This window comes from Oncorhynchus tshawytscha, linkage group LG01, assembly GCF_018296145.1.
Source record: "Oncorhynchus tshawytscha isolate Ot180627B linkage group LG01, Otsh_v2.0, whole genome shotgun sequence".
Lineage (NCBI taxonomy): Eukaryota > Metazoa > Chordata > Actinopteri > Salmoniformes > Salmonidae > Oncorhynchus > Oncorhynchus tshawytscha.
The window spans coordinates 122,997-146,148 of NC_056429.1; the positions used below are offsets into that span (position 1 = coordinate 122,997).

Genomic DNA, 23,152 nt, shown 5'->3' on the forward strand with positions numbered 1-23,152 from the left:
CTAGACCATCTCCAATTTGCATACCGCGACATAAGGAACACCTATGTGAGAATGCTGTTCATTGACTACAGCTCAGGGTTCAACACCATAGTGCCCATGAAGCTCATCACTAAGCTAAGGACCCTGGGACTAAACACCTCTCTCTGCAAATGGATCCTGGACTTCCTGAGGGGGCCACCCCCAGGTGGTAAGGGTAGGCAACAACACATCTGCCACACTGATCCTCAACACAGGGGCCCCTCAGGGGTGTGTACTTAGTCCCCTCCTGTACTCCCTGTTCACCCACAACTGCGTGGCCAAACATGACTCCAACACCATTAAGTTTGTTGACGACACAACAGTGGTAGGCCTGATCACCGACAATGATGAGACAGCCTGTAGGAAGGAGGTCAGAGAACTTGTAGTGTGGTGCAGGACAACAACCTCTCCCTCAATGTGAGCAAGACAAAGGAGCTGATCATGGATGACAGGAAAAGGTGGACCGAACAGGCCCCCATTAACATCAATGGGGCTGTAGTGGAGTGAGTTTCAAGTTCCTTGGTGTCCACATCATCAACAAACTATCATGGTCCAAACAAACCAAGACAGTCTTGAAGATAGCACGACAAAACCTTTTGCCCCTCAGGAGACTGAAAATATTTGGCATGGGTCCCCAGATCCTCAGAAGTAGCTGCACCATCGAGAGCATCCTGACCGGTTGCATCACCGCCTGGTATGGCAACTGCTCGGCATCTGACCTTAAGGCGCTACAGACGGTAGTGCGTACGGCCCAGTACATCACCGGGGCCAAGCTTCCTGCAATCCAGGAACTATATACTAGGTGGTGTCAGAGGAAAGCCCATAAAATTCTCCAGTCACCCAAGTCATAGACTGTTTTCTCTGCTACCACACGACAAGCGGTACCGGAGCTCTAAGTCTAAGACCAAAAGGCTCCTTTACAGCTTCTACCCCCAAGCCATAAGACTGCTGAACAATTAATCAGATGGCCACCGGACTATTACATTTACCCCACACCAATTTGTTTTAACCCTAACCCTGGCTCACTGAATTGTGTAACACATCCTCACATTAGCATTAATCCTGACCTTAACACTAACCCACACCCTGACAATAACCCTGACCTTAACACTAACCCACACCTTAACACTAACCCTCACCCTGACACTAACCCTGACCTTAACACTAACCCACACCTTAACACTAACCCACACCTTAACACTAACCCTCACCCTGACACTAACCCTGACCTTAACACTAACCCACACCTTAACACTAACCCACACCTTAACACTAACCCTCACCCTAACACTAACCTGTATATTGCCTCGTTATTGTTATGTTATTGTGTTAATTTATATAATTTTTTACTTTAGTTTATTTGGTAAATATTTTCTTAATTCTTGAACTACACTGATGGTTAAGAGCTTGTAAGTAAGCATTTCACAGTAAGGTGTCATCTACAAGTCTCTGCTAGGTAAAGCCCAGCCTTACCTCAGCTCACTGGTCACCATAGCAGCACCCACCCGTAGCACGAGCTCCAGCAGGTATATCTCACTAGTCACCCCCAAAGCCAATTCTTCCTTTGGCCGCCTCTCCTTCCAGTTCTCTGCTGCCAATGACTGGAATGAACTGCAAAAATCTCTGAAGCTGGAGACTCTTACCTCCCTCACTAGCTTTAAGCACCAGCTGTTAGAGCAGCTCACAGATCTCTGCACCTGTACATAGCTCATCTGTAAATAGCCCATCCAATCTACCTCATCCCCATACTGTATTTATTTTTCTTGCTCCTTTGCACCCCAGTATCTCAACTTGCACATTCATCTTCTGCACATCCTACTATTCCAGTGTTTAATTGCTAAATTGTAATTATTTTGCCACTATGACCTATTTATTGTCTTACCCCCCATATCCTACCTCATTTGCACACGCTGTTTATAGATTTTTCTACTCTATTATTGATTGTATGTTTGTTTTACTCCACGTGTAACTCTCTGTTGTTGTATGTGTCGAACTGCTTCGCTTTATCTTGGCCAGGTCGCAGTTGCAAATGAGAACTTGTTCTCAACTAGCCTACCTGGTTAAATAAAGGGAACTTGTTCTCAACTAGCCTACCTGGTTAAATAAAGGGAACTTGTTCTCAACTAGCCTACCTGGTTAAATAAAGTGAACTTGTTCTCAACTAGCCTACCTAGTTAAATAAAGGGAACTTGTTCTCAACTAGCCTACCTGGTTAAATAAAGGGAACTTGTTCTCAACTAGCCTACCTGGTTAAATAAAGGGAACTTGTTCTCAACTAGCCTACCTGGTTAAATAAAGGGAACTTGTTCTCAACTAGCCTACCTGGTTAAATAAAGGGAACTTGTTCTCAACTAGCCTACCTGGTTAAATAAAGGTGAAGTAAAATAAAAAAGGTCTACACTTGTTGTATTCGGTACATTTGACAAATAAAGTTTAATTTGATTAGATAGCGAACAATGCTTATACAGGCTAATTACAATAGTTAGCTATATATCACTCTATCTGTATTTTGGTTGATAATTTACTGTATGTGTGTTTGTGTTAGATGGGGGTAACGTTTTCCGCAGTGTTTGGAGTGATCCTGTATCGTATCACCATGCTGTCTATCTGGTCCATGAACCCAGACCCTGAGGCCAAGGCCTCTGTTAGGATGACCGTCACCACCACTGCCATTATCATCAACCTGCTTGTTGTATTGATACTGGATGAGATCTACGGAGCTATCGCTGTCTGGCTGACTAAACTGGGTAACACTAACACTAACTTGACCCTCACCCTAACACTAACCCTATCGCTGTCTGGCTCACTAAACTGGGTAACACTAACCCTCACCTTAACCCTCACCTTAACCCTAACACTAACCCTCACCCTGTCACTGTCTGGCTCACTGAACTGTTTAACACACACTTCTGATAACGTCTAATAATGTGATTGGCTTGTCTTGTCTGTCAGAGGTTCCTAAGACAGAAGCAGAGTTTGAGGAGCGTCTGATTTTGAAATCGTTTCTGTTGAAGTCCATGAACACCTTTGCTCCTGTCTTCTATGTGGCTTTCTTCAAGGGCAGGTGAGGGTGTGTGTGTGTGTGTGTGTGTGTGTGTGTGTGTGTGTGTGTGTGTGTGTGTGTGTGTGTGTGTGTGTGTGTGTGTGTGTGTGTGTGTGTGTGTGTTTTATTTATTTTTATTGAACCTTTATATTGACAGGGAGTCATGTTGTGACCAAGGTCTCCTTTCCAAATGAGCCCTGTATAGCACCACAATACCAAATAATAAAACATTATACACATCAGTTCACTAGGAAAAGCCAAACAGAGATACACATACACAATCATAGAAAATAAACCCATGTTCCAGCATAAAGGTCCTCAATCATTCATCTGAATTGTTCTATAGGCAGCAAATCATTTTTTTTTGGACTTTTGGAGATTATTCCACAAGTAAAATGCAATAAAACTAAAATCTGATTTACCTAACTCTGTAGAGACCCAATTCATTTCCAGAGTTAGCCATCCCTGACACCGGGTGTGGTAACTCCTACGTGTAAAGGTTATTCATGATGTTAGGTACAGAGGGAGTTTTTGCAAAAGAGCTTTATGAATGAAAAGAGAGCAATGTAATTACTTTTATACAACGGGTGGGTCTAATCCTGGATGCTGATTGGTTAAAATTATGTTCCAGATGGTATCTACAGGTCGTTATCAATAAAACATCACAAGGTGCAGAGCAATCCATTTTCCTTCTCGGGGCAAGGAGACCCCCAGCTCCACTAAAATCATTGATAACTTTGTGCCATTTTCAAGGGATTGTTAAATAAATGTTAACTATCTGGTTGTAATATCATCACTGCAACACATGTAATATCATCAGCGCGACACGCCCCCCAATGTGAGTGAGTGTGTTGATGAAACGCGTTTTGCTAGCCTGAATTACAATACTCCGCCATTTATTTATCACAACGTGAATTTCACAAAATGTTTAATTCTGTGTTTGGTTTATCCGGGACAATGTGGTCTGTCAGGACTTCCAATGTAGCTGCTATTGGCTTGCAGAGGCTTACAGGTGCAAAGTGGCTACTTTTAGCAAACAAGTAGCGAACGTACACAAGCTACTGGGGAATCCACACCCGCCTACTACTTCTTTGTCTTCTACCCCAGTAGTCAGATGCCGCTCTGGCCTAGTGGAAGTGTCTCCGCTGTGTCGGCTCTCTACAGCCGACTGGCCATTACTCTGCAGGGATCCCTCCCAGAAGGGGTCTTCCCCTTTCCTGGATAATGGAGTTAGTAGGATGTTCCTGTTCTGAATCCTACCAACCAGCCATGGAGACATGTCACTCGCCGTGGAAGTTGAAAACAGAGACCTCTGGCAATGGGGGCCTCCTTGGCGAAGGTGAGCCCGGACCGGACACAGACTAGAAACAGCTTCGATGCCCTGGTTCCAGAGGTTACGGCGCCGCCTTCCCTGGGGGCTTAAGATTTGAGATCGGATACAGAGGTACCTGCTCCTTCGTCCTCTATTTTGTCTCCCTCTCCGGTGGCTTCTACCTTGGGTTCAGATCCTCAGAGCTCCACCCTCGTCGGACCGTGAGGCTGTCTAAGACTGCAGCTCAACCTTTTTGTTTCAGTCTGTTGTTTCAGAAGTTTTATTTATTTATTTTGCTTTATTTTTTTATTTTTTTCACAAGTGTTTGTGTCAAAACCTGCTACCAACTAGCCAGGTAGCCAGCTAGGTTGCAATGGATCCCGCTTCGACCTAGAATAGCTAACAAACTTTTCCAGCACTGTAGAAGCTGTGTTTATTGTGCTCTTGTCTGGGACAATATTGACAATCTGGAGTTCCAATGTGGCAATTGTTTGCTTATGGAGGATTACAGGAATGAGGATTCCTTAGCAAGCAAATTTCAATTCTGCACAGACTTTTGGGGAAAACGCAAATTGGAACTTTCTCGTTCTCACCCATTAGCTGAAACATAAATAACATTGTCATGTCTACTTCTGTTAAGCTTCCCAGTAAATCAATAAAATATATCAAGCATCCCAGGAAAGTGCTAAAAATAGCCCATATTAGCATATTAGCATATGTAGTCTAAGAAACAAGGTTCATGAAATCAATATCTTGCTAGAAACAGACAACATTCATTGAAAAATCCAAGATGCCGTTGCAGTAGGACGTGTGTATCTGTCTTTGTCTTATCCCGTGTCTTATCCCGTGTATATAGCCAGTCTTTTTCATATATATCTTAATATCACTTTCTATCTACGAACTAAATATACTTTCCTGCAACCCGCTTCACCCAATGTGGTACGGATCTGTTTTTTTATTCCTTATAACTTCCATCAGGAGCTAGCCAGCTAACAAGCCTTTGTTAGCCACGGCTAGCGGTCTTCGCCTTTTTCCCCGTCATCAGCCAGCCTTAGATCGGACAACACCTGCCAGTCTGCACAGCTCGATATCAACCTAGAGACTATCGGACTGCTTCTCTCTACCATATCACCAGATTCCTGCCGCTCTGGATCATTACACCAGATCATCGCAGCTAGCAAGCTGAAAACGAGTGGCTACTGTTAGCTAACGCCCCTGTTCCAAAGCAAGCACCAGCTAGCATTGAGCTAGCCTCGAGCTAAAATACTTCCTTTGCCAATTGGCCTGGACCCATTATTGTCGACACGGAGCCCGGCCGATCCATCACGACTGGACTGCCGACGTGATGGCCCGATGTGGTCTCAACAGGCTATTCTGTTATGATGTTGCCGAAGACCCATCTACTAGCCACGGCCCGCTCGCTTTTCTGAATGCTGTGTCCCCTGCTCGCCTAGCATTGTAGTGACTACCGAACGGCACCCTGACTCACCTATTGCTGCTTTTCTGACCCTATGATCACTCGGCTACACAGCTTATAGAATCGCGACGGAGGAAATGGCAGCAGTTTTAAGGACACCCAACAAATTGTGCTATTATGTGTTTTTTTCCGGTTGTTTCTACAACCGTATCTTACGGCAGAAAATAACTTCTGGATATCAGGACAGCGATCACTCACCTCGGATTAGACAAAGATTTTTTCTACAACAAGGACGATGCACAAGACATTCTCCAAACACCCAACAGGGCCGACATCCCAGTTATTCGCAAGAGGAAGTGACGCAGGTACAGAGGACGAAGAGCCGGATGCCTAGTCAGGATCCAGAGAAGGCGACTGGGAAAGCTGCCGTTACCGTCAATACTACTCGCCAACGTGCAATCATTGGACAATAAATGAGACGAGGTACGATCCCGAATATCCTACCAACGGGATATCAAAAACTGTAATATCCTATGTTTCACAGAATCGTGACTGAATGACGACATGGATATTCAGCTAGCGGGATATACGCTGCACCAGCAAGATAGAACATCGCACTCCGGTAGGACGAGGGGGAGGCGGTCTGTGCATATTTGTAAACAACAACTAGTAAAAAACAACAACAACTAGTAAAAAAAAGGAAGTCTCTAGATTTTGCTCACCTGAAGAAGAGTATATTGTGATAAATTGCAGGCCACACTACTTGCCTAGAGAGTTTTCAGCTATACTTTTCGTGGCTGTTTATTTACCACCACAGACAGATTCTGGCTCTAAGACCGCACTCAATCAGATGTATATGGAAATAAGCAAACAAGAAACCACTCACCCATAGGTGGCCCTCCTAGTGGCCAGAGACTTTTAATGCAGGGAAACTTAAATCAGTTCTACCAAATTTCTATCAACATGTTAAATGTGCAACCAGAGGGAAAACAATTCTTGATCACCTTTACTCCACACACAGAGACACGAACAAAGCTCTCCCTCGCCCCCCATTTGGTAAATCCGACCACAACTCTATCCTCCTGATTCCTGCTTACAAGCAAAAATTAAAGCAGGAAGCACCAGTGACTCGGTCTATTAAAAAAGTGGTCAGATGAAGCAGATGCTAAACTACAGGACTGTTTTGCTATCACAGACTGGAACATGTTCCGGGATTCTTCCAATGACCTTGGGGAGTACACCACGTCCATCACTGGCTTTATCAATACGTGCTTCGAGGACGTTGTTCCCACAGCGACTGTATGTACATACCCCAACCAGAAGCCATGGATTACAGGCAACTTTCACACTGAGCTAAAGGGTAGAGCTGCAGCTTTCAAGGTGTGGGACTCTAACCCGGAAGCTTACAAGAAATCCTGCTAAGCCCTGCGACAAACCATCAAACAGGAAAAGCGTCAATACAGGGCTAAGATTGACTCATACTACACCGGCTCCGACGCTCATCTTATGTGGCAGGGCTTGCAAACTATTACAGACTACAAAGGGAAGCACAGCCGTGAGCTGCACAGTGAGACGACCCTACCAGATGAGCAAAATCACTTCTATGCTCGCTTCGAGGCAAGCAACACTGAGGCATGCATGAGAGCATCCGCTGTTCCAGATGACTGTGAGATCACGCTCTCCGTAGCCGATTTGAGTAAGACCTTTAAACAGGTCAACATACACAAGGCTGCGGGGCCAGACGGATTACCAGGACGTGTGCTCCGGGCATGTGCTGACCAACTGGCAGGTGTCTTCACTGACATTTTCAACATGTCCCTGATTGAGTCTGTAATACCAACATGTTTCAAGCAGACCACCATAGTCCCTGTGCCCAAGAACACAAAGGCAACCTGCCTAAATGACTACAGAACCGTAGCACTCACGTCCGTAGCCATGAAGTGCTTTGAAAGGATGGTCATGGCTCACATTAACACCATTATCCCAGAAACCCGAGACCCACTCCAATTTGCATACCGCCCAAACAAATTGGGCATACCGCCTCCACACTGCACTTTCCCACCTGGACAAAAGGAACACTTATGTGAGAATGCTATTCATTGACAATAGCTCAGTGTTCAACATCATAATATCCTCAAAGCTCATCACTAAGCTAAAGATCCTGGGACTAAACACCCCCCTGCAACTGGATCCTGGACTTCCTGACGGGCCGCCCCCAGGTGGTGAGGGTAGGTAGCAACACATCTGCCGTGCTGATCCTCAACGCTGGAGCTCCACAGAGGTGCATGCTCAGTCCCCTTCTGTACTCCCTGTTCACCCACGACCGCATGGCCAGGCACGACTCCAACACCATCATTACGTTTGCAGACGACACAACGGTGGTAGGCCTGATCACCGACAACGACGAGACGGCCTATAGGGAGGAGGTCAGAGACCTGACCGGGAGGTGCCAGAAAAAAAACCTATCCCTCAACGTAACCAAGACTAAGGAGATGATTGTGGACTACAGGAAAAGGAGGACCGAGCACACCCCCATTCTCATCGACGGGGCTGCAGTGGAGCAGGTTGCGAGCTTCAAGCTCCTTGGTGTCCCAGTCAGTCGTGAAGAGAGACACCTCTGCTGTCTTCAACCAGGATCTCAGCAATCACTGCTTCATTGCCTGCGTCCGTAATGGGTCCGCAGTCAATCAACCACCTCTCATCACTGTCAATTGCTCCCTAAAACACTTCAGCAAGCAGGTCTTTCTAATCGACCTGGCGCGGGTATCCTGGAAGGATATTGACCTCATTCTGTCAGTAGAGGATGCCTGGTTGTTCTTTAAAAGTGCTTTCCTCACCATCTTAAATAAGCATGCCCCATTCCAAAAATGAACTAAGAAAAGATATAGCCCTTGGTTCACTCCAGACTTGACTGCCCTTGACCAGCACAAAAACATCCTGTGGCGCATTGCACTAATAGTCCCCGCGATATGCAACTTTTCAGGGAAGTCAGGAACCAATATACACAGTCCGTTAGGGAAACAAAGGCTAACTTTTTCAAATAGAAATTTGCATCCTGCAGCACAAATTCCAGAAAGTTTTGGGACACTGTAAAGTCCATGGAAAATAAGAGCACCTCCTCCCAGCTGCCCACTGCACTGAGGCTAGGAAACTCAGATATATCCACTATGATCGAGAATTTCAATAAGCATTTCACTACGGCTGGCCACGCTTTCCACCTGGCAACCCCAACCCCGGGCCAACAGCTCTACACTCCCCGCAGCAACTGGCCCAAGCCTCCCCCACTTCTCCTTCACCCAAATCCAGACAGCTGATGTTCTGAAAGAGCTGCAAAATCTGGATCCCTACAAATCAGCTGGGCTAGACATTCTGGAAGCTCTCTTCCTAAAATTATCTGCCCAAATTGTTGCAACCCCTATTACTAATCTGTTAAACCTCTCGTTCGTATCGTCTGATATTCTTAAAGATTTGAAAGCGGCCGAGGTCATCCCCCTCTTCAAAGTGGGAGACAATCTAGACCCAAACTGATACAGAAATATCATCCATCCTGCCCTGCCTTTCTAAAGTCTTTGAAAGCCAAGTGAAGATCACCGACCATCTCGAATCCCACCTTACCTTCTCCGCTATGCAATCCCGTTTCCAAGCTGGTCACGAGTACACCTCAGCCGTGCTCAAGGTCCTAAATGACATCATAACAACCATCGATAAAAACAGTACTGTGCAGCCATCTTCATCGACCTGGTCAAGGCTTTTGACTCTGTCAATCACCGTATTCTTATAGGCAGACTCAATAGCCTTGGTTTCTCTAATGACTGCCTCGTCTGGTTCACTAACTACTTCTCAAATAGAGTTCAGTGTGTCAAATCAGAGGGCCTGTTTTCCGGACCTCTGGTAGTCTATGGCAGTGCCACAGGGTTTTAAATCTCGGGCCAACGCTTTTCTCGGTATACATCAATGATGTCTCTCTTGCTGCGGGTGATTCTTTGATTCACCTCTACGCAGACGACACCATTATGTATACATCTGGCACTTCTTTGGACACTGGGTTAACCAACCACCAAACAACGCTTCAATGCCATAGAACACTTCCTATTTCGCAACAAAGCCTCCTTTACTCATGCTGCCATACATGCCCTCATAAAACTGACTATCCTACCGATCCTCAACTTCAGCACTGTCATTTACAAAATAGCCTCCAACACTCTACTCAGCAAATTGGATGCAGTCTATCACAGTGCCATCCGTTTTGTCACCAAAACCCCATATACTACCCACCATTGCGACCTGTATGCTCTCATTGGCTTGTCCTTGCTACATATTCGTCACCAAACCCACTGGCTCCAGGTCATCTATAAGGCTTTGCTAGGTAAAGCTCCGCCATATCTCAGCTCACTGGTCACCATAGCAACACCCACCCATAGCACACGTTCTAGCAGGTATATTTCACTGGTCATACCCAAAGCCAACTCCTCAATTGGCCGCCTTTCCTTCCAGTTCTCTGCTGCCAATGACTGGAACAAATTGCAAAAATCACTGAAGTTGGAGACTTATCTCCCTCACTAACTTCAAGCATCGGCTGTCAGAGCAGCTTACCGATCACTGCAGCTGTACACAGCCCATCTGTAAATAGCCCATCCAACCAACTGCCTACCTCATCCCCATATTTTTTTTTTCTGCTCTTTTGCGCACCAGTTTTTCTACTTGCACATCCTCATCTGCACATCTATCACTCCAGTGTTAATTGCTAAATTATAATTTCTTCGCCACTATGGCCTATTTCTTGCCTTACCTCCTTACTTCATTTGCACACTCTGTAAGGTCCTGGGTGTCGTGAGGGTGAAATCAGGCGCAGGAAAGCAGAGTTCAATAAAGTTCTTTTTTTTAATGCACACACGGTGAACTATGGTCACCCCACTTACGGGTGCTTAAAACTTGTTAGGGACTTGGTCCCTGTAGCGGGATCAAATCAGCGGAAATTTTAGAGCGCCACCTATAGTTTTCGATAAAACTCAAACTTTCATTAAAACACACATGCAAGGTACTGAATTAAAGCTACACTCGTTGTGAATCTAGCCACCAAGTCAGATTTGTTAAATGCTTTTCGGCGAAAGCATGAGAAGCTATTATCTGATAGCATGCACCCCCCAGAATACCAGACCGTCAACAAAACAACAGATTTTGCGGTAGCCGGCGCTACCCAAAACGCAGAAATAAAATAGAAAACATTCATTACCTTTGACAAGCTTCTTTCTTGGCACTCCTATATGTCACATAAGCATCAGCGTCTTTTTCCCGATTAAATCCGTCATTGTATACCCAAAATGTGATTTGCTGAAGACCGGTCTGATCCAGAAAAATGCCCCTTTACAAGACGCAACGTCACTTTTTAAAATTACAAAAGTTGCCTATAAACTTTTACAAATCACTTCAAACTACTTTTCTAAACCAACTTTACGTATTAATAAACGTTAATAATCTATCAAATTGATCACGGGGCGATCTGTATTCGATAGCAGCAAGTCTTGAAATCATCTTCCATGTTTTCAATTTCACAACATCCTGTGGTGAGCCCCAAAACAGGAAGGGCCTATACGTCATCTAACCAAGGATAAAGCAGACACAAAATGCCAGTACTGGCGACATCGTGTGGAAGCTGTAGGCGTTTACAGGGGATCCTCATGTATTTTCTTTCGCCTTAGACAATACATTGACTGGCGGATGAATATTATTTTTGTGTTTTTGGTGAACAGTTTTTCGAAGGATTTTTACTCCTAAACACGTTATGTTATAGCCACAGACACGATTTAACCAGTTTTAGAGACTTCAGAGTGTTTTCTATACACACACACTTATCATATGCATATACTATATTCCTGGCATGAGTAGCAGGACGCTGAAATGTTGCGCGATTTTTAACAAAAAGCTGCGAAAATTCGCAGCCTCCTTAACAGGTTTTAAACCAAATGCCCCAGACACAGGGAAACAAAAACAATCTAGCACTAAATACACGAACATGGTTCTAATGCCAACACCAGGGTTACAACAATCAATCCCGCACAAAGAACCAGGCAGGCCGGCTGACTAATAAAGCCTCACTAATTACAACCAACTCAAAACGGGTGTAATCAATAAACACATAAGGAGGGGGAGAAAAGAATCAGTGGCAGCTAGTAGGCTGGCGACGACGACCGCCGAGCGCCACCCGAACGGGAAGGGGAGGCACCTTCGGTCGGAGTCGTGACACACACTGTATACAGATTTTCTATTGTGTTATTGACTGTACGTTTGTTTATCCCAACAACTCTGTTGTTTTTGTCGCACTGCTTTGCTTTATCTTGGCCAGGTCGCAGTTGTAAATGAGAAGTTGTTCTCAACTGGCCTACTTGGTTAAATAAAGGTGAAATAAAAACAGAATAATAAATTGGCTGGCCGGGATGTCCTTGTTATTTCGCGCTCTATCAATTACTGTGGCGGGCCGGGCGTATGCATGCTGACATGGTCGCCAGTTGTACAGTGTTTCCTCCAACACGTAGGTGCGGCTGGCTTCCGGGTTAAGCGGGCAGTGTGTCAAGAAGCAGTGCGGCTTGGCAGGGCTGTGTTTCGGAGGATGCATGGTTCTCAACCTTCGCCTCTCACGAGTCCGGACAGGAGTTGCAGCGATGGGACAAGACTGTAACTACCAATTGGATATAATAAAAAGTTTTAAAAAACAGTTCAAAAAAAGTTTTAAAAACAATGACAAGCCACCAGGGTCTGACAAATTAGATGGAAAATTACTGAGGATAATAGCAGACTATATTGCCACTCCTATTTGCCATATTTTCGATTTAAGCCTACTAGAAAGTGTGTGCCCGTTCATTCCGCTACCTAAGAATAGTAAAGCCCCCTTTACTGGCTCAAATAGTCAACCAATCAGCCTGTTACTAACCCTTTTTTGTTCACTTTTGGAAAAAATTGTATTTGACCAGATACAATGCTATTTTACATTAAAATAATTTAAAACAGATTTTCAGCACGTTTATAGGGAAGGACATTCAACACGCAAAGCACTTATACGAATTACTGATAATTGGCTGAGAGAAGTTGATGATGAAAAGATTATGGGGGCTGTTTTGTTAGACTTCGGTGCTGGTCATAGTCTGCTGCTGGAAAAACATTATGGCTCTAGACCCCCTGCTATAATGTGGATAAAGAGTTACCTGTCAACAGAAACACAGAGGGTGTTCTTCAATGGAAGCCTCTCCAACATAATCCAGGTAGAATCAAGAATTCCTGAGGGAACACATACAGTGGGGAGAACAAGTATTTGATACACTGCCGATTTTGCAGGTTTTCCTACTTACAAAGCATGTAGAGGTCTCTAATTTTTATCATAGGTACACTTCAACTGTGAGAGACGGAATCTAAAAAAAAATCCAGAAAATCACATTGTATGATTTTTAAGTAATGCACTGTTGGACCTTATATAGACAGGTGTGTCTTTCCAAATCATGTCATTTTTTATTTTTTTTATACATTTGCAAACATTTATTAAAACCTGTTTTTGCTTTGTCATTGTGGAGTATTGTGTTGAGGATCAACATTGCGGATGTGTTGTAACCTACCCTTACCACCTGGGGGCGGCCCTTCAGGAAATCCAGGATCCAGTTGCAGAGGGGGGTGTTTAGTTCCAGGGTTCTTAGCTTATTGATGAGTTTGGGGTATTGTGTTTAGATTGAGGGTAAAAGTTTAGTAAATACATCTGAATAAGGCTGTAACGTAAAACAACATGTGGAAAAAGTCAAGGGGTCTGAATGCTTTCCCAATACACTGTATGTGCCTCTCTCCCTCCTCCCTCTCGCTCTGTAGGTTTGCTGGACCTCCAGGGGACTATGTCTACTTGTTTGGCCACTTCCGCATGGAGGAGGTGGGTTCACTACAACACACACACACACATGTGCACACAAACACACACACTAATGCTGTTTGCGTGTGTGCGTATTTTCTCCACAGTGTGCCCCACCAGGCTGTCTGATAGAGCTGTGTATCCAGCTTAGTATGATCATGTTGGGAAAACAACTCATCCAGAACAACGTGTTCGAGATTGTTATACCGTATGTATATACACACACACAAACACACACACACACACATACAAACAAGTACTATCGCTTATATGTCAATTACAGTTTGCAGCAGTCTGAGAGGTAGCTTTAACGTTACCTAGCTCATATCTGTAAATAGATTCCATAACGCTAATAGTTAGCTTTCTCATATCTATAAATGGGTTACATAGCTATTTTAACATTAGTAGTTAGCTAGTTCATATCTGTAAATACATAACTATCTTACAATGGCTGAACGGCGACATTAAGAACGTACAGCTGGCGGGTTATACACTATCGGCAGCATACAACAGCAGCCTCTGGTAAGACACGGGGCGGGGGCCTATGCATATTTGTAAACAACAGCTGGTGCACGATATCTAAGGAAGTCTCAGGGTTTTGCCTGCCTGAGGTAGAGGATCTCATGATATGTTATAGACCACAATATTTACCGAGAGAGATTTCATCTGTATTTTTTGTAGCTGTCTACATACCACCACAGACCGATGCTGGTACTAAGAACGCACTCAATGAGCTGTATAGGGCTTAAGCAAACAGGACAACACTCATCCAGAGGCGGCGCACCTAGTGGCCGGGGACTTTAATGCAGGGAAACTTAAATCAGTTTTACTTCATCTCTATCAGCATGTTAAATGTGCAACCAGAGGGGAAAAATCTAGACCTCCTTTACTCCACACACAGAGATGCGTACAAAGCTCTCCCTCGCCCTCCATTTGGCAAATCTGACCATTATTGTATCCTCCTGATTCTTGCTTACAAGCAAAAATTAAAGCAGGAAGCACCAGTGACTCGGCCTATAAAAAAGTGGTCAGATGAAGCAGATGCTAAGCTACAGGACTGTTTTGCTATCACAGACTGGAATATGTTCCGGAATTCTTCCGATGGCATTGAGTAGTATACCGCATCAGTACTGGCTTCATCAATAAGTGCATTGATGACATCGTCCCCACAGTGACCATACGTACATACCCCAACCAGAAGCCATGGATTACAGGCAACATTTGCACTGAGCTAAAGGGTAGAGCTGCCACTTTCAAGGAGAGGGACTCTAACCCAGAAGCTTCAATACAGGACTTAGACCGAATCGTACTATACCCGGCTCTGACACTCACCGGATGTGGCAGGGCTTGCAAACTATTACAGACTAGGGAAGCACAGCCGAGAGCTGCCCAGTGACACAAGCCAACCAGACAAGCTAAATAGCTTCTATGCTCGATTTGAGGCAAGTAACACTGAAACATGCATGAGAGCATCAGCTGTTCCGGACCACTGTGTGATCATGCTCTCCACAGCCGATGTGAGTAAGCCCTTTAAACAGGTCAACATTCACAAGGCTGCAGGGCCAGACAGATTACCAGGACGTGTACCGCGAGCATGCGCTGACCAACTGGCAAGTGTCTTCACTGACATTTTCAACCTCTCCCTGTCCGAGTCTGTAATACCAAAATGTTTCAAGCAGACCACCATAGTCCCTGTGCCCAAGAACACTAAGCTAACCTGCATAAATGACTACCAACCTTAGCACTCACGTCTCTAGCCATGAAATGCTTTGAAAGGCTGGTCATGGCTCACATCAACACCATTATCCCAGAAACTCTAGAACCACTCCAATTTGCATACCGCCCCAACAGATCCACAGAGCCAGAAATCTTGCTTGTTTGTAGGTAACCAAATACTTATTTTCCACCATAATTTGCAAATAAATTCATTAAAAATCCTACAATGTGATTTTCTGGATTTTTTCTCTCTCATTTAGTCTGTCATAGTTGAAGTGTACATATGATGAAAATTACAGGCCTCTCTCATCTTTTTAAGTGGGAGAACTTGCACAATTGGTGGCTGACTAAATACTTTTTTGCCCCACTGTATATATACCCTACATAACCCTATATATATATATATATATATATATATACCCTACATAACCCTATATATATACATATATATATACCATACATATCCCTATATATACTGTATATACATATATATACCCTATATATCCCTATATATATATACATATATATATATGTGTATATATATATATACCCTACATAACCCTATATATATACCCTACATAACCCTATATATATATATATATACCCTACATAACCCTATATATACACATATATACCATATATATATATATATATATATATATATATATATATATATATATATATATATATATACCATACATAACCCTATATATATATATACATATATAAATATATACCCTACATAACCCTCTATATATATATTTATATATATATATATATACATATATATATACCCTACATAACCCTATATATACATACATATATATATACCCTACATAACCCTATATATATACCCTACATAACCCTATATATATATATATATATATATATATATATATATATATATATACCATATATAACCCTATATATACACATATATACCCTATATATATATAAATATATATACCATACATAACCCTATATATATATTATATATATATATATATATATATCCTATATATAACCCTATATATATATATATTTATATATATATATATATATATATATATCCTACATAACCCTATATATATATATATATATATATACCCTACATAACCATATATATATATACATATATATATATACCCTACATAACCCTATATATACATATATATATATATATACCCTACATAACCCTATATATATATATATATATATATATATAACCCTATATATATATACATATATATATATATACATAACCCTCTATATATATATATATTATATATATATATATATATATATATACCCTACATAACCCTATATATACATAATATATATATATATACATAACCCTATATATATATATATATACCATATATATACCCTATATATACCCTACATATAACCCTATATATATATATATATATATTACATAATATATATATATACATATATATATATATATACCCTACATAACCCTCTATATATATATATATATATATATATATATATATATATATATCCTACATAACCCTATATATATATATATATACCATACATATATATATACCCTACATATCCTATATATATATATATATATATATATATATATATATATATATACCCTACATAACCCTATATATATATACATATATATATACCCTACATAACCCTATATATATACATATATATATACATACCCTACATAACCCTATATATATACATATATATACCATACATATATATATACCCTACATATCCTATATATATATATATATATATATATATATATATATGTATATATCCTACATAACCCTATATATATATATATATACATATATATATACCCTACATAACCCTATATATATACATATATATACCCTACATATCCCTATATATACACATATATATACCATACATAACCCAAAGTACATACAGCTTACAGCTAAAAAAAATATATACAGGGCATTCGGAAAGTATTCAGACCCCTTCCCTTATTCCAGTTGTTGTTACTTCCAGCCTTAATTGAATAATAATTGAATAAATAATTATTTTTCTTCACAATACCCCATAATGTAAAAGCAAAAACACTTTTTATTTGTAATTTTTAAACAGAAATACATTATTTACATATTCAGAGCCTTTGCTATGAGACTCGAAATTGAGCTCGGGAATCATCCTGTTTCCATTGATCATCCTTGAGAGGTTTCTACAACTTCATAGGAGTCCACCTGTGGTACATTCAATTGATTGGACATGATTTGGAAAGGCACACACCTGTCTATATAAGGTCTCAGAGTTGACAGTGCATGTCAGAGCAAAAACCAAGCAATGAGGTCAAAGGAGTTGTCCGTAGAGCTCCGAGACAGGGAGGAGTCGAGGCACAGATCTGGGGAAGGGTACCAAAACATTTCTGCAGCATTGAAGGTCCCCAGAACACAGTGGCCTCCATCATTCTTAAATGGAAGAAGTTTGGAAGCACCAAGACCCTTCCTAGAACTGGCGACCCAGCCAAACTCAGCAATCGGGGAGAAGGGCCTTGGTCAGGGAGTTGAAGAACCCGATGGTCACGCTGACAGAGTTCCAGAATTCCTCTGGGGAGATCGGAGAACGTTCCAGAAAGAAAACCATCTCTGCAGCACTCCACCAATCAGGCCTTTATGGTATAGAGCTGGACAAAAGACACTAATCAGCAGCAGGGACTGGGAGACTAGTCAGGATCGAGGGAAAGATGAACAAAGCAAAGTACAGAGAGATCCTTGATGAAAACCTGCTTCAGAGTGCTCAGGACCTCAGACTGGGCCAAAGGTTCATCTTCCAACTGGAAAACGACCCTCAGCACACAGCCAAGACAACGCAGGAGTGGCTTCGGGACAAGTCTCTGAATGTCCTTGAGTGGCCCACCCAGAACCTGGACTTGAACTCAATCGAACATCTCTGGAGAGATCTGAAAATAGCTGTGCAGTGACGCATCCCCATCCAACCTGACAGAGCTTGAGAGGATCTGCAGAGAAGAATGGGAGAAACTCACCAAATACAGCTGTGCCAAGTTTGTAGCGTCATACCCAAGAAGACTCAAGGCCGTAATCGCTGCCAGAGGTACTGAGTAAAGGGTCTGAATACTTATGTAAATGTGATATTTCATTATTTCTTTTTACATTTGCAAACATTTCGTAAACCTGTTTTTTCTTTGTCATTATGGGGTATTGTGTGTAAATTAAAACAATTAAATTAATTTTAGAATAAGGCTGTAACGTAACAAAAAGTCATGGTCTGAATACTGTCTGAATGCACTGTAATGTCTGCACTGTATAACTCATTTAATTCTCTCTCTGTCTCTATCACTTTCTCTCTCTGCAGTAAGCTAAAGAAAATGTACAGAACATACAAGGAGAAGGATAAAGGAGGAGAGGAAGATGAGGATGAGGAGGAGACGAAGAGGCCAAAGCAACAGTGGGACAAAGACTTCTCTCTGGATCCCTATGAGGGGCTTAGCCCGGAATACATGGAGATGAGTGAGTCAAGCACGTGCACACACACGCACCCAAAGTGTACATGGAAAGTGAACAATTAACAAACAGTGTGTATGTGTGTGTGCAGTAATCCAGTATGGGTTTGTCACCATCTTCGTGGCATCGTTCCCTCTGGCTCCTCTCTTTGCTCTGCTCAACAACGTGATTGAGATCCGCCTCGACGCTGCCAAGTTCACCACAGAGATCCGTCGCCCAGATGCTGTGCGCTGCAAAGACATAGGTACTGACCACAACACAACCGCAATAAATACATCCACAACACAGCCACCTCAGCCACCTCACAGTCAACTGCAAGACAATCATGACGTAACCACACATGAACCACAATCAAACAACTTCAAACTGTAACACAATCTCACATTCCTCATCTCCTTCTCTGTCACATTCCTCCTCTCCTTCTCTCTCCTTCACATTCCTCTTCTTATTCTATTTCCCTGTCACATTCCTTCTCTTTCTCTGTCACATTCCTTCTCTCTCCTTCACATTCCTCTTCTTATTCTATTTCCCTGTCACATTCCTTCTCTCTTTCTCTGTCACATTCCTTCTCTCTCCTTCACATTCCTCTTCTTATTCTATTTCCCTGTCACATTCCTTCTCTCTTTCTCTGTCACATTACCCCTCTCCTTCTGTCTCTGTCACATTACCCCTCTCCTTCTGTCTCTGTCACATTACCCCTCTCCTTCTGTCTCTGTCACATTACCCCTCTCATTCTCTTTTTCTGTCAAATTCTTTCTCTCCTTCTCTGTCACATTCCTCCTCTCCTTCTCTGTCACATTCCTCCTCTTCTTCTCTGTCACATTCCTCCTCTCCTTCGGTCTCTGTCACATTCCTCTCTCCTTCGGTCTCTGTCACATTCCTCTCTCCTTTGGTCTCTGTCACATTCCTCCTCTCCTTTGGTCTCTGTCACATTCCTCCATTCTCCTTTGGTCTCTGTCACATTCCTCCTCTCCTTCGGTCTCTGTCACATTCCTCCTCATTCCTTCCTTTGGTCTCTGTCACATTCCTCCTCTCCTTTGGTCTCTGTCACATTCCTCCTCTCCTTCGGTCTCTGTCACATTCCTCCTCTCCTTCGGTCTCTGTCACATTCCTCCTCTCCTTTGGTCTCTGTCACATTCCTCCTCTCCTCCCTCTCTGTCCATCCTCCCTCTCCTTCTCTCCTCCTCTCCTCCTCTCCTCCTCTCCTTCTCTCCTCCTCTCCTTCTATCCTCCCTCTCCTTCTATCCTCCCTCTCCTTCTATCCTCCCTCTCCTTCTATCCTCCCCTCCTTCTATCCTCCTCTCCTCCTCTCCTTCTATCCTCCCTCTCCTATCCTCCTCCCTCTCCTTCTATCCTCCCTCTCCTTCTATCCTCCCTCTCCTTCTATCCTCCTCTCCTCCTCTCCTTCTCTCCTCCTCTCCTTCTATCCTCCCTCTCCTTCTATCCACCCTCTCCTTCTATCCTCCTCTCCTCCTCTCCTTCTCTCCTCCTTTCCTTCTCTCCTCCTCTCCTTCTATCCTCCCTCTCCTTCTATCCTCCCTCTCCTTCTATCCTCCCTCTCCTTCTATCCTCCCTCTCCTTCTTTCCTCCTCTTCTCCTCTCCCTCTCATCTCTCCAGGAATTTGGTTCAACATTCTCATTGGAATCAGCAAGTTTTCTGTCATTACAAATGTAAGTCTCGTGTGTGTGTGTCTGTGTGCGTGCGTGAGTCTGTGTGTGTGTCTGCGCGTGTGTCTGTGTGTGTGTCTGTGTGGTGTGTGTGTGCGCGTGTGTGTGTGTGCGCATGTGTGTGTGTTTTTTGTAGATAATTCATTATTTTGATGAGATATCCTTCACTTTTTGTGTGTGTGTGTGTGTGTGTGTGTGTGTGTGTGTGTGACGGAGAGATTGTAAATGTCTATTTCTTATTAAAACCTTTGTGATTGTAATGTTTACTGATGTTTCCCTTGTTTATTGTTCCACCATATATTTATCATGCCAATAAATCCCTTTAGAGAGAGAGAGAGAGAGACCTGGTATTCAGCTTGTCAGTCTGTTTGTTGCTCTCTTCTTCAGGCCTTTGTGATCTCGTTCACCTCTGACTTCATTCCTCGGACGGTGTACCAGTACATGTACAGTCAGACTGGCAGTATGCACGGATTCACAGAACACTCCCTGTCCTACTTTAACGTGTCCAACTTTGAGGCTGATTCCTCCCCCTCCTCTACACTATTTACTGGAGTCACCATATGCAGGTAACTATAACCTCTAATGCTGTTCTCTAACCCTGACCTCTAATGCTGTTCCCTGACCTCTAATGCTGTTCTCTAACCCTGACCTCTAGTGCTGTTCTCTAACCCTGACCTCTAGTGCTGTTCTCTAACCCTGACCTCTAATGCTGTTCTCTAACCCTGACCTCTAATGCTGTTCTCTAACCCTGACCTCTAATGCTGTTCTTAACCCTGACCTCTAATGCTGTTCCCTGACCTCTAATGCTGTTCCCTGACCTCTAATGCTGTTCCCTGACCTCTAATGCTGTTCCCTGACCTCTAATGCTGTTCTCTAACCCTGACCTCTAATGCTGTTCTCTAACCCTGACCTCTAATGCTGTTCCCTGACCTCTAATGCTGTTCCCTGACCTCTAATGCTGTTCTCTAACCCTGACCTCTAATGCTGTTCTCTAACCCTGACCTCTAATGCTGTTCTCTAACCCTGACCTCTAATGCTGTTCTCTAACCCTGACCTCTAATGCTGTTCTCTAACCCTGACCTCTAATGCTGTTCCCTGACCTCTAACGCTGTTCTCTAACCCTGACCTCTAATGCTGTTCTCTAACCCTGACCTCTAATGCTGTTCCCTGACCTCTAATGCTGTTCTCTAACCCTGACCTCTAATGCTGTTCTCTAACCCTGACATCTAATGTCTCTGTCTCTCAGATATAAAGACTACAGGGATCCACCTTGGGGAGCTCAGCCCTACTCCTTCTCTAAACAGTACTGGTCTGTCCTGGCAGCTCGATTGGCCTTTGTCATCTTCTTTCAGGTACAGACCACTGCTAACCCCTGACCCTAACCCTTAACCCTAACCCCTGACCCTAACCCCTGACCTCAGTATCAATCCAGCCCTGTCTTCTTAGCCCAATCCCTGACTTCATCATCAATCCAAAGCCTGTAACGTGAAAGTGGTGATAATGTAGAACCTTTTGTAATGATTACTCGGGGAGAACAGGGTGTAGATTCACTACTCATGGAGAACATGGTGTAGATTCACTACTCAGGGAGAACATGGTGTAGATTCACTACTCGGGGAGAACAGGGTGTAGATTCACTACTCGGGGACAACAGGCTGTAGATTCACTACTCAGGGACAACAGGGTGTAGATTCACTACTCAGGGAGAACAGGGTGTAGATTCACTACTCATGGAGAACATGGTGTAGATTCACTACTCATGGAGAACATGGTGTAGATTCACTACTCAGGGAGAACATGGTGTAGATTCACTACTCGGGGAGAACAGGGTGTAGATTCACTACTCGGGGAGAACAGGGTGTAGATTCACTACTCGGGGACAACAAGCTGTAGATTCACTACTCGGGGAGAACAGGGTGTAGATTCACTACTCGGGGAGAACAGGGTGTAGATTCACTACTCGGGGAGAACAGGGTGTAGATTCACTACTCGGGGAGAACAGGTGTAGATTCACTACTCGGGAGAACAAGCTGTAGATTCACTACTCGGGAGAACAGGGTGTAGATTCACTACTCGGAAGAAGAACACTCGGGAAGGGTGTAGATTCACTACTCGGGAAGAACAGGGTGTAGATTCACTACTCGGGAAGAACAGGGTGTAGATTCACTACTCGGGAAGAACAGGGTGTAGATTCACTACTCGGGGAGAACAGGGTGTAGATTCACTACTCGGGGAGAACAGGGTGTAGATTCACTACTCGGGGAGAACAGGGTGTAGATTCACTACTCGGGGAGAACAGGGTGTAGATTCACTACTCGGGGGAGTAGAACACTCGGGGAGAACAGGGTGTAGATTCACTACTCGGGAAGAACAGGGTGTAGATTCACTACTCGGGGAGAACAGGGTGTAGATTCACTACTCGGGGAGAACAGGGTGTAGATTCACTACTCGGGAAGAACAGGGTGTAGATTCACTACTCGGGGAGAACAGGGTGTAGATTCACTACTCGGGGAGAAAAATGTGAGCAGAACACAGCAGATTTTTAAGCCTTCACAGAAGGCAGGCAATGGTCAACCACAGG

At 43.3% G+C, this 23,152-nt stretch overlaps 1 protein-coding gene across 1 annotated transcript in view; it reads left to right on the top strand.

Moving 5' to 3' along the window:
- The window catches only part of LOC112255968 (anoctamin-1-like), a 137,114-nt gene that overhangs the window by 110,794 nt on the left and 3,168 nt on the right, over positions 1 to 23,152 (top strand). Inside the window, exons 17-25 of the mRNA XM_042311009.1 lie at positions 2,564 to 2,765; positions 2,971 to 3,082; positions 13,639 to 13,696; positions 13,783 to 13,883; positions 18,755 to 18,909; positions 18,995 to 19,147; positions 20,522 to 20,574; positions 20,959 to 21,137; positions 21,818 to 21,923. Coding sequence (XP_042166943.1) covers positions 2,564 to 2,765; positions 2,971 to 3,082; positions 13,639 to 13,696; positions 13,783 to 13,883; positions 18,755 to 18,909; positions 18,995 to 19,147; positions 20,522 to 20,574; positions 20,959 to 21,137; positions 21,818 to 21,923 — 1,119 coding nt within the window. The remainder of the gene's footprint in view (positions 1 to 2,563; positions 2,766 to 2,970; positions 3,083 to 13,638; positions 13,697 to 13,782; positions 13,884 to 18,754; positions 18,910 to 18,994; positions 19,148 to 20,521; positions 20,575 to 20,958; positions 21,138 to 21,817; positions 21,924 to 23,152) is intronic.